Source organism: Trichoderma evansii (assembly GCF_050947405.1).
Source record: "Trichoderma evansii strain SZMC 28006 chromosome Unknown GGI43scaffold_3, whole genome shotgun sequence".
NCBI classification, from domain to species: Eukaryota; Fungi; Ascomycota; class Sordariomycetes; order Hypocreales; family Hypocreaceae; genus Trichoderma; species Trichoderma evansii.
Window position 1 is genome coordinate 138,820 of NW_028145203.1, and position 11,221 is coordinate 150,040.

Genomic DNA, 11,221 nt, shown 5'->3' on the forward strand with positions numbered 1-11,221 from the left:
ACAACAAGCCTTGTTGGCGCAGAAAAGGATCAAAGAGGCAAAGACAGGAATGTGCTTTATGTATAAATGATGACCCCCTCCGCAACAACAGCAGCATGACCATGGATACATGCAAGTAGCGTTGCGGCGCGGAGGAGGCTGAGATGTCTAAGAAAGGCAAAACGAGAGGCTCCGAGGCCTCGCCGCCCGCTATGCATAATCGATATGATGCATGCTTTAGGTAATTGCCGCACTATCATGTATGTCATCTTGCGCACACAGCAGCTTCTCCGCATTGTAGAGTATCTTACTTGACTAGTAGCACGAGTCGCATTCCATGCTTCTGGCCGGGTAAAAGAGCCAAACTCGAACCATCCATGACGGAGTGCTGTTGCTCAGCTCTTGGTTTACAAGCTGGCCAATCAGGGCGTGGTCTCGCACAAGGCGCGCGCCGCAAAAGGTACCTTGTCGGCCGAGTAGTATGTGCTGGAGCTAGCCTATTCCCCGACGGAAATCCATGTCCATGGTGGTTTGGAGAAGGTGATGACACCTACCGAATGGGACACGAGGTAGGCAGTTGTTTGAAGCTGGGGGAGAAGAAACGTGGATTGAGATTGCGAGAAATGGAGAGATAGAGAGATAGAGAAGAGGAGAGATATGCCGAATGCAAGAGAAAAAGAGGGAAAACACTGCGAGCAAGCCTAGATCTAGACCTGGATCTTTTTCTCAATTTTCAACGGACTTGGACCCAATCAATCCCTTGCTCTGTGCAGACATGTGAGACAGGCATCTTCATGAATTATATCTCGCAAGCCCCTTCCGCCCAGCCAACGAAGCGAGCCCGCGATGCCACGGATGCTCGCGACTGCTCCAGAGCTGCTCTGCTCGAGTCTGGCCGAGCTTCACCACCCCACCACGCCATGCCCCTCCAAGCCCGGGTCCGGTTTAAAGGCTCACGATGCCAATTGCGCCTATCAGCGCCAGTCGTTGAGAGCACGGGGGAGACGCTTTGCCGCATGCTGAGCGCTACAAGACCGGCTGCCCCCACACGTTTGAGTCTCACCTCTGCTCCGCTGATTGACTCGAATAGCTACAAACAGGTCAATTGAGAGAGCAAACAAGCAGAAAAAAGAGAGCTAAAACAAAACCACCCCCCAACCCGGCCTGGCTGAGACTCCACCACGATGGGTGGCTGCCGTGACGCTGATTGGTGTCTTGCACTGCGTCTCAATGACAAGCACCCAGCACGAGGCAACACATGCTGAAGATGGGATCTTCGCGTGGTCTTTTACCAACTTAGGGTCCTTGCATGCCTGCAGTTCCTTAGTCTTGGTCGTGTGCCTTTTGATTGTTACGTCGCGTGGTGCTCTTCTGCTACCTGTGAAGTTTCCTTAATACGGGCTCTTCTCCCGCACTTTTTCTAATCCTTCTTTTTTTTTCTTCTACTCTTGTCCGTCCTATCGTATTTGCGCAGGACAGCCATATTTTTTATTTTTTCTTTCTTTTACTTTTCCTCTGTTGTGGTTCCTCTGGCAACCACAGCCTTTTTTCCTACCGGTTTCTTCTTTTTGCGTCTTCCTCTGCTGGCTTTTGACAAACTTTGATTTGTCGAGGTCTAGACCGTCGCTCAGAGACCGCAATCGATCACCTACAACGCCCTTCCCCCCTTCTTTCGTCCTATTTATATCCTCTCGGCGGCAGCGCTCCGCTTCTGGGTGAAACAGGCCGGAAAAGGTTCAATTGGCTTTTTGGGTGTGACGCTCTGTCCAATTCAACTGCTACGAGCGGTGCTGCTCTCAATAGGTAGCTGTTGCTTTTGCTCAAGGCAGCTCTCATTGCTCTAGGTTCAGGTTCTGCTCCTCCAGCTTCTTTCGCGGGGAGCTTGGCTCGACTGAAATATCCACATTTTGGATAAGGCGTGCTCGACGATACATCAACCCGGTGTTCTCTCCTGTGCTTCTGAGAAAAATCTTGCTCTCCTGTGTGACAAGCTAGCGCATACGTTCACGTTTCGACCTCAATCTGTGCTTGATCCTCATCCGCAGCCATGGCTCACGCTGCAAGCCCGGAAAAGTCAGCCATTGACACCAGCTCAATGGAGAAGAATATCGAGAGCGGCAACGCTCACGAGGCCATGTTTGGCGATGTCAGAAACGCCGACGGCTCGTCGCTGCGCAGCGGCGAAGATATTCTTGCCCTGCAGGATCTCGACCCGGCCCTGAATATGAAGATGCATCTTGTGAATAACGTGAGTGACGAGAAATAGAGAGGCTTTCATGTGATCAATGCTGTGAGCGACGAGAACAATAGTCTAACCTCAAAATCCCCAAAATTCCAACCTTTTTTCTGTAGTTAGGACTGACACTGGATTTTGAAGGCAATTGATGAGATTGGGTGGACTGGCTACCACTGGAAGCTCTTCTTTCTCAATGGATTCGGGTCAGTTGCTCCTCCGCGCCATCACCATTACAACCACCACCACCACTCCGAGTGTCCTCGATTCCAATATGCTTTTCGAGCAAATCTCCTTCCTAAGCCCGTATACTACAATATGAGACGTGAGAAATGTTTGTGTGTGCTAACTTGGCTCGTCACGTAGTTATGCTGTGGATTCCATGATCCTCCTCTTCCAATCCATTGTTGCCTCCCAGGCCTTCAAGGAATTTGGCCAAAAGGGCTACGCCAATGCCCTCACTATTGCTGTGTACGTCGGTATGCTGACAGGTGCCCTTTTCTGGGGCTTCAGCGCCGATGTCATCGGTCGCAAGTGGGCTTTTAACATCACCCTCTTCATCTGCTCCGGAAGCTGCATTATCGCTGGCGCTATGCCCAGCTGGCCCACGCTCTCGCTCTTCATCGCCCTCCTCGGCTTTGGTGGAGGCGGCAATCTCATTTTGGACACGACCGTCTTCCTCGAATATCTCCCAAGCAACAAGCAGTGGCTCCTCACTTTCCTAGCTGCTTGGTGGGGTTTTGGACAAGCCATTACCGGTTTTATTGCTTGGGGATTCATGGTGCCTGAGAAGTGGAACTGCGTAGATGTTGATACCTGCACCAAGGCGAACAACTGGGGCTGGCGCTATGTGCTCTTCACCGGTGGTGCCATCGTGTTTGTCATGTCTATTCTTCGAATCACAGTCGTCAGACTGCGCGAGACTCCCAAGTATCTCCTTGGCCTCGGCGACGATGCCCAGGTGGTAGAGACTTTCCAGTACTTGGCTACCAAGTACAACCGCCCGTGCTCTTTGACTCTTGAGAAGCTCGAGGCCTGTGGAGAGGTTCGAACGGCGCATAGCAAGAACCGATTTTCCTTTTCTGAGACTCGAATTCACTTTGCCGGGCTCTTCAGCAACAGGAAGATGGCCATTTCCACTCTCTTGGTCTGGTTCAGCTGGATGTTGATTGGTCTCGTCTACCCGCTGTTTTATGTTTTCCTTCCGTACGTCGTTGACCCAAGAACCTATTATGCTCAAAATACCAGCTTTGCTAACTAAGATTCACAGTACATATCTTGCAAACCACGGCGCAGTCTTCCACCGTACCGTGTTCGAAACCTGGCGCAACTACTGTCTCACTAATATCTGTGGTATCCCCGGTCCTATTATCGCAGGTTACATGTGCAACACGAAACTGCTTGGCCGCAAATACACCATGGCTATTGGTGCTTTGATTACCATGGTCTTTTTCTTCGCTTACACTGCTGTCAAGACCGCTGCCGAAGACACAGCCTTTACCTGTTTGATTGGATGCTTCCTGAACATTTACTACGGAACGCTATATGCTTATACTCCTGAGGTTTTGCCTAGTGCTCATCGTGGCACTGGTAACGGAGTTGCCGTTGCTTTCAATCGCATAATGGGTATTGTATCAGCAATCGTGGCAACTTTTGCAAACACTCAAACATCGGCGCCCTTGTATATTTGCGCAGCTCTCTTCATCGTTGCTGCTGGTGTCGCAGTCGTATTTCCCTACGAGCCTTATGGGCGTCGGAGCTCATAAAATAGCTCCTCAATGAGGCTGGTGAGCCCTATTTCAACAATATAGCAGCCCCAGCTCAGTCTTTTTTGTCATAAAACGTTGCGGTGGAAGGGGAAGGAGCATCGTGTAATGGAAAAAAGTCATAGATATAGTGATACCCAACATTAAGTTAAATATATATGTTATTTGATATTTTACATAAGCTATTATTGGAAATGCCGTGAAAATATGTAGAGAAGAGCTTGCGCAGTGCGAGTTTACTATGCTGCGTCGCATCTCATGATTGGCTGACTAAGATTTTATCATAGACTCATGCTCATACCCAGGATTTTAAGGCATCAATGTCGCATCCATTTTCACTGGCATCGCAAACCATCAGATAACTAGCGTCTCAAATTAATAACTTTGGAAGCTGAATGAGCCCCTCATTTGAAATGCTATCCAAAGTTTCAGCGCCTCTGTGTAAACATTGCCTCTGCAATTCGGCTCGCAGAGGCCCGCAAGTGGCGCGCCGATACACTTCACAGGCAAAGCTCTCGACAAATGAAGATGAAGACAATCAGTCAAGTGTACGCCAAGAAAACGATGCTCAATCTTCTGATAATGGCCATACTTCAGCATCAGAACCTGGGGCAATGACCCGGAGGCTGCAGGAGGCAACTGAAGAGGCATTATTTACTGGTGGTTCAGCCGGCAAACGTGCCGTGCAGGATGCAGGATTCTCAGAAGAGTTGAAGGAAAAGCTGCTGAGCAAGATTGCGGATGCAAATTTTAAGTATGAGCATTCAAGTACTCTAACCGGAAAGGATCTTTCTTCTGCGGCTGGCGAAGGGACGAGGCATATTGCTACCTCAGCGCCATGGACAGGGGAAGAAGACGCGGCAGATACTGTGTTGAGGATGTTGGATGATGCGAAAAAGCCACTGAAGCCAGAGTTTAGAGGCACATTTCAGCCGCCTGTTGTTGATCCTCGGATAAAAAGGACTCCTGTGGTGCATCCTCGCCAGAGAGTCATGAATGCTCGAGAGAGAGCATCGGTCTATTCTGGCATGGGGATGAAGGAAGAGAAAGGCTTGAGCGACAAGGAAAAGGAAGAGATGAGAAAGGAGTTTCGAGATAGATTTGAGCCAGTTGCACGTGCGATGCCGGCAACGCCGTCTGGTTTGGCTGCGCTGGCCAACGAGCAGATTGAGAATGCCATTGCCAGGGGCAAGTTCAAGAACATTGCTCGCGGTAAAGGCGTAGAGATTGATCTCGCCAGGAGTAACCCGTTTGTCGACACGACAGAGTATCTTTTGAATAGGATCATTCAGCGGCAGGAGATTGTGCCGCCGTGGATTGAGAAACAGCAGGAGCTTGCGAAGACGGCGCATACGCTTCGCTCGAGGCTGCGGACTGACTGGTTACGCCATGCTTCGAGGATGATTGCTTCAAAAGGAGGTTCTTTAGAGGAGCAAATGACTAGGGCGGACGATTATGCTGCGTCGGAGAGGCTACATAACCCTAAGCAAGGAGCTGGAGCAGCAGCAGCGAGCAAGCCGGAGCATGACGCTGGACACGTCGATGGATCGGATTTAAGACCCTTGCCGAGACCGTTTCGCGACCCGGACTGGGAAAAGGCAGAGAATGCGTATTTGAACTTATCGATTGAACAACTGAATAGTATCACGAGGAGTTACAACCTGATGGCCCCCGAGCTGGCTAAGAAGCCGTATTTCTCTCTGCAGCGAGAATTGGATGCTTGCTTCGCAGACATTGCGCCTTTAATCTCCAAGGAGATAAAGAATAGAGCTACGGCGCCGCGTGCAACCACGAATCTGACGTCCAAGCCGTCTCCGTTTACGGGAGAGGGGATTATGAGTGGTTTGACGGGTAAAGATACCGTGAAGGTGTATGATACGAGGGCGGAGCCGTATGGGTTTAAGGAGTGGTGGAAGGATGTGTGGAAGAAGGATTAGGAGGGGGAGAGAGTGAAGGACTGTCATAGAGACGGAAGAATGAGAATGCATATACAAATAAGAATAAAAACACTGGAATTGTAGAAAAGTCTCGTGAAATTAACCATGTAATAGAAGTAGTAGAAATAATAAAAGTGTAATAGAAATAAGAGGAGAAGTAGAAGTAATACCACCTAGATATAAGCGCCTTGACCCTTGGTTCCTGGTATTCCGCTTAGTATATGATATAATCAAGTAGTGTAATGTACCAACACAAAATTCGAATACAAAAACAAAAATTCATGAAATGAAAAGTCGAAGGGAATTCTATGTTTGCGACCAGGAGCTCATACCTGTCGTGCGCGGAGTGCAGTTGTACTGATCTGTCACTATTCCTTTAAATGCCCAATATGAACTGTCGGCATGATTTTTCAGGCATTTTCCCAAGAAACGTTCAACGTCTTTACATTCCACCCGAGCCTTTCTATCGGGATTCAGCATCGACTTTTGAATGAAATTTAGGAATTGCGGGTAGAAAGTATTTGCGCCCATGCCTTTAGTCAACTCCGCGAACCACTTCAAATAAGTAAAAGTCAGCCTTTCCTCTTTCATTGTTTCTTATTAGAAATATAGATGAGGGGGCGATAGAGGGCTTGCGTAGCACGATCCCTCTGTGTCTACGTTGCACATACCTTGGCAACGGAATCTTTCCGAATTGGCTGCCCAGCATCCATTCTGAAGAAGTTATCTTCAGACCATTCACCTTTGCCCTTAACAAGGTGCTCTATATCTTCATTTATTCGTTGCGTTTTGAAATGGTCAATTCCACCTTGGCCGACAATGGCCCATGTTAGAAGCTCGGCAAAGAGACAGCCGAATGCCCATATATCGATTTTTCTAGATCGTATCATATTCATATCGTGTTCCGGCGCTCTATATGTTTGGTAGGCAGCACCCATAGATTTTGATTGCACTGTTCGAGAGATGAGTCTGTGGAACTTCATAAGGCCGAGGTCTGAGACTTTGAGCAATCCCAGTGGCAAACCGTCTTCAGTATAGTACAGGATATTGTCTGGCTTGATATCGCTGTGTATACCGTAAAGCTCTTCCTTGTCGGTCTTTCCACTTGTTTGAGATGTACCATGCGGTTCATGGATGGCTAATAGATCTCGAAAAATGCCGTAACATTGCATACAAATCCAGCGGCTAAATTCTGGCCATTCAACCTGCTTCTTTGCGATAATGTCTTGCGGACGTTTATTCCATAAGTGATTCAGAGTGCCTCCATTTGCCCATGGGAATAGAAAGTGATAATTTTCTCCCTTTTTGAAAGCAGCACAGACATCTATAAGATTACTGCCTGGCTTAGCTTGTTGAAACGCGTTTAGCTCTTGCTGAAACATTGCATCTTTCATATCAAACGGCATCATGGAATGAATGGTTTTTAGGGCAAAGTGTGAGTGTTTCTATGGTAATTGATTAGAGTGATTGGGGTTCAAAACACTTTTGGATCAGAAGCATATAATCAAACTTACAAACCCATTATGTTCCTCGTGCAACTGTACCTTTTCCACTAATCCAAAACCACCCTGATGTTTATAGTCTGAGATGTGTATGATGGGTAATATTATCTTTTCATCAAATGTATAGAAGTTGCACCGTATAGATTCCGTTTGAGGAGCCTCGAAAGATGGTACAAGAACTGACCATTGCCATCTGACGAAGTCTTCTATAAATTCATCGTCAACTTCGTTAGGAAATTTTGGGTGATCTTTTTGTTCCTTCTTATGTGGCCACATCTGTCTAAAATTTGAGGTGCAGAAAAAGGGGAGGTCGTCATCGCATAAAGATTGCCTCTGAAAATAGTCAATGAATCGCGCTTTGCCCATGAGGACAAGAATGGCGAATATCTTGAAACACTTTTTCGAGATAATAGATCCGTTTTGAATTTGCCCATTATATATCAATGATGCGCGTGTTTCCAAAGAATTGATATCATTCTCAGGGAATAATTTTTTCAATTCTTTTGCTATCGCGTCCGTGTCGCATATTGTTTCCAGCTGTCGACATGGTATGAAGCGCTTCTGGTCGTCGTGTGCATAATTTACCAAAGCTTCCCTTAAAACTTTTTTTAGTGGTGGTTGTTGAGACATTTTGAGACAACGATAATATTTTGTAGCAAAAGATAGAGGAACATATAATATCCTCTGTCGTGAGGCAGATTTAGAGTGAGAATGGATAAAATGCCTAATGGGCCGGTACGATCAGCGGCTATTTGGATTTCAGTCGAATGGAAAAATAGACAGAAAACAAGTCCTTTTTATGCTTATTTTTATAACTAATATTCATATATATATCATATATAAGGCGGCTCTTACACGTACAAAAATTGTTAAATGCGGCTCTTACTCGTACCTGACAAAGCAAGGGTTGGATGCCTCATCTCGAAGGTGGTGTTCTGACGACGTTGTTTTGACAAGGCTGTCTCGATATTATCCCACCACCAGATGATATAACAACCAACAGCCTCACAATATTTCCTCTCTCTCTCTCTCTATGTGTGTGTGTGTCTCTCCCTCTCTAGCAAAAGGACACTTTTCACCTTACTCAATCTTCTGATTAATTTAGTAAACGTTGATGCTTTGCTATCATCTTCTCTCCCATTGGAATTTGGACTCGATTGATAAGGTACTAATTTATTCTCCTAGTGACAAAACTTCAATATTTTTCAAAGCAGTTCGAAAAGATGATACTCATCTACCCTACTGGGAAAACCCCTTGCGTGACGAAGGTGCACTTTATTCTTGCTAAAGTCATCTTCGGTGACAACCCAAGACAGACGCCTCTTTGCCTCCCTGCACCCAGAAATGCCCAATAAGATGGGGGTCTCGGTGTACTTTCGGTGATTTTTCGCGTCGCCTAGTTTATATGTCGTTGCATATGACTGCATGTGGTGGTCAGTTACACAATACAGCAGAGACATGCTGTACGCTATGGGCAAAGCAAATTTACGGCGCGTCGCCTACATGATGTGAATCAATAACCTTTCATTTCTTGCCACATATTTTGAATGTCTAGACCAAAGACACTTGAAGGCGAGTGTTATTTTGCCACGCCTACGCCTCCATCGGCGCGCGTATTTGTAACCAAAGAGAATAGCAGCACCCGACAAGGGGGTGTGAAGGAAAAGGGGGGATTAGCACACAATTCTCACCTTCGTACACCGCAGTGAGACCAGTATCCACTATTTAATTGATCAAATGGTGTTAGTATTTTTAATTTGTGTATGTATGCATTTTCAGTTTGCGGACCCTACTTTTTCTCGCCCGCTTGCCCGAGTCAAACCCACATCCCTCTCCAAATCCCTTATCGCTAAGGTAAAACGCCTTACTACAGTCAGGCTGAATCGCAAGGATACATATAACAACAATCTTATATGCGCATTATATAAATCTCTTTAGAATTCCTCAATCTCTCGCCTCTTCGCATACAGCCTACATTCGGATATCTTGCGAATCCTGAATTTCGAAACTCAATTGCAATATGGCATCACCGTTCAGTTTCGATAGACTTATGTCCAGACTTCCATATCAACGCCGACGCAGGAGCAAATGTTCTGAGGAATGGAGACAAAATGAGCCTCAATGTATCCCCGGAGGATATATCGTTCCTCGACGGCTGGAAGCTACCCTGAAAGAGAAATGGCCAAATCAGTATGTCGTCGAAGTAAGTTGAAGTTATTCTACAAGATAAATTCCCGTGATTACTTGATATGTGTTCTAACTATATAAAGATGCGCTCTAATGAATATCGTATTAGAGCGCCAGGTAAACTTACCGATGAAGAAATCAGCACATGCTATTCCTACGGCTACTGAAACCAATGCTACTATATTACCTACCCGCTGATTCGCTATCGATTAATCATATAAGCTGCAAAAATTCCATCAATTGCTGTCACCTGCCATATTTGTACTTAATCTGACAGCCTACACCTTGTTTTTAGACGTACTGCTCGCGACTGGAAAGATTATAGGGAGGCTTACTGTACTGATTTTCAATGAGACTGATGGGCGCAAAACCTAATTATGAATTAGTCAAAAGAATTTATCAAATTCATTTCCATATTTCAAGATTACAGATAATATCAGGTCTATTTGTGTGTAAAATGGTTGCACTAATGTAATAGCGGATACCTTATGTACAGCATCGATCGGTTATATGTAGATAGGCTAAAGAAGACTGCTCTATTGGGCATAATACCCCTATGAAATGTACCTTGGCCCACCGCCCTCACACAGTTGGAAGATATTGATTCACCATACGTGCCCTAACCTGATCAATTTCTTCCTTTTTGTCATCTGCAGTCAGCATAATATTACGTTCCCTATGGTGAGAATCTCGGGTATGTATCATACGTCGGTCAATCGTCTTACTAGCTTAATTTGCCATTGATTCGAGATGCGCTGCGAGTGTATATTAGACCAATGATGCTTGCAAGTGCAAGAATAAGGAGAGCCATACCCGTATGAGCTTGAAATTCTCTTGTCCCAGTATGCATTCCAGGATTTCCTGCAGCCTATCTTTGGAGCCATAGTCAATGGCAATGACTTGTGTCGACATCTCTTTTGCTGACATCTTTTTCCGAAACGCAAGGCAGGGTGAGGCAGCGAGGCGAGGCAGAAGGCGTAGGCAGAAGATGAGGCAATAAGTTGTAGGCTAGAGTATATTGAGACACTCCATGACTCTTTCAGGCGACCACTTGTTTCTTCCCTCGGGCATCCGCAGATGTTACTTGTGCATCCTAAGGGAGCTTATGTGGCACCTATAATTTATTTGCGTTGCATCAAATGGTTGGGCTGACCACTTTCTACCCGACATACATCTGACCCTCAGCAACCAAAGTAGCCTCTTGAATTTTGAGAATGACATTTGATCAATCGCAGAGGCCTAACACCTAAAACCTCTCACCGGATGCAGGCCATGCTACGTGTCAAGTGAAAGTTGCCTTTCTATGCGTTTCCACAAGTGCGGCCTCAGCCGCAGGCTCGTTTCACTTGGGCGTGCTTGGCTTATCTACATGTACCTAGGTAGTGGGTGCTAGAGAAAAAAAGTTGGAAGTGGCATGCTATAATTGGCCATGTCGATGGCACGCGCCTTGGAGGGCTTGGTAGCTGCCCCTGTGGAGCTGAGGCAGGGGTGGGAAGGATACACACCACCCCAAGTTCCGATAACATGGCCAACAACTGGGAGCTACTGGAAGCACCTTGAAGACGGCTCTTCCACAGAAAGGAAGCCTTTCCGAAATGTAGCGATAAAATGAACATA

General features: G+C 46.4%; 4 protein-coding genes across 4 annotated transcripts; 3 read left to right on the plus strand and 1 right to left on the minus strand.

The window, feature by feature from the left end:
* Window positions 1-2,294: 2,294 nt before the first annotated feature.
* On the plus strand, window positions 2,295-4,203 carry GGI43DRAFT_395238 (MFS general substrate transporter). Its single transcript, XM_083204849.1, has 3 exons — window positions 2,295-2,418; window positions 2,579-3,418; window positions 3,483-4,203. Exons 2-3 carry the CDS (start codon window positions 2,595-2,597, stop codon window positions 3,976-3,978), a joined length of 1,320 nt encoding a protein of 439 aa, XP_083063756.1. The 5' UTR covers window positions 2,295-2,418; window positions 2,579-2,594; the 3' UTR covers window positions 3,979-4,203.
* A 68-nt stretch (window positions 4,204-4,271) lies between these two features.
* Window positions 4,272-6,001, plus strand: GGI43DRAFT_234051 (ASST-domain-containing protein). The gene has a single exon (XM_083200567.1). It carries the CDS (start codon window positions 4,374-4,376, stop codon window positions 5,913-5,915), a length of 1,542 nt encoding a protein of 513 aa, XP_083063757.1. The 5' UTR covers window positions 4,272-4,373; the 3' UTR covers window positions 5,916-6,001.
* A 220-nt stretch (window positions 6,002-6,221) lies between these two features.
* On the minus strand, window positions 6,222-8,163 carry GGI43DRAFT_431026 (kinase-like protein; the record flags this gene model as incomplete). The annotated part of the gene is made up of 3 exons (XM_083209362.1): window positions 7,430-8,163; window positions 6,587-7,360; window positions 6,222-6,470 (listed from the first exon to the last, which is right to left on the minus strand). Exons 1-3 carry the CDS (start codon window positions 8,045-8,047, stop codon window positions 6,222-6,224), a joined length of 1,641 nt encoding a protein of 546 aa, XP_083063758.1. The 5' UTR covers window positions 8,048-8,163.
* Window positions 8,164-9,146: 983 nt separating this feature from the next.
* GGI43DRAFT_395241 (uncharacterized protein) lies at window positions 9,147-10,027 on the plus strand. The gene is made up of 2 exons (XM_083204850.1): window positions 9,147-9,620; window positions 9,688-10,027. The coding sequence occupies exons 1-2, from the start codon at window positions 9,438-9,440 to the stop codon at window positions 9,769-9,771; spliced, it is 267 nt and encodes an 88-aa protein (XP_083063759.1). The 5' UTR covers window positions 9,147-9,437; the 3' UTR covers window positions 9,772-10,027.
* Window positions 10,028-11,221: the final 1,194 nt, after the last annotated feature.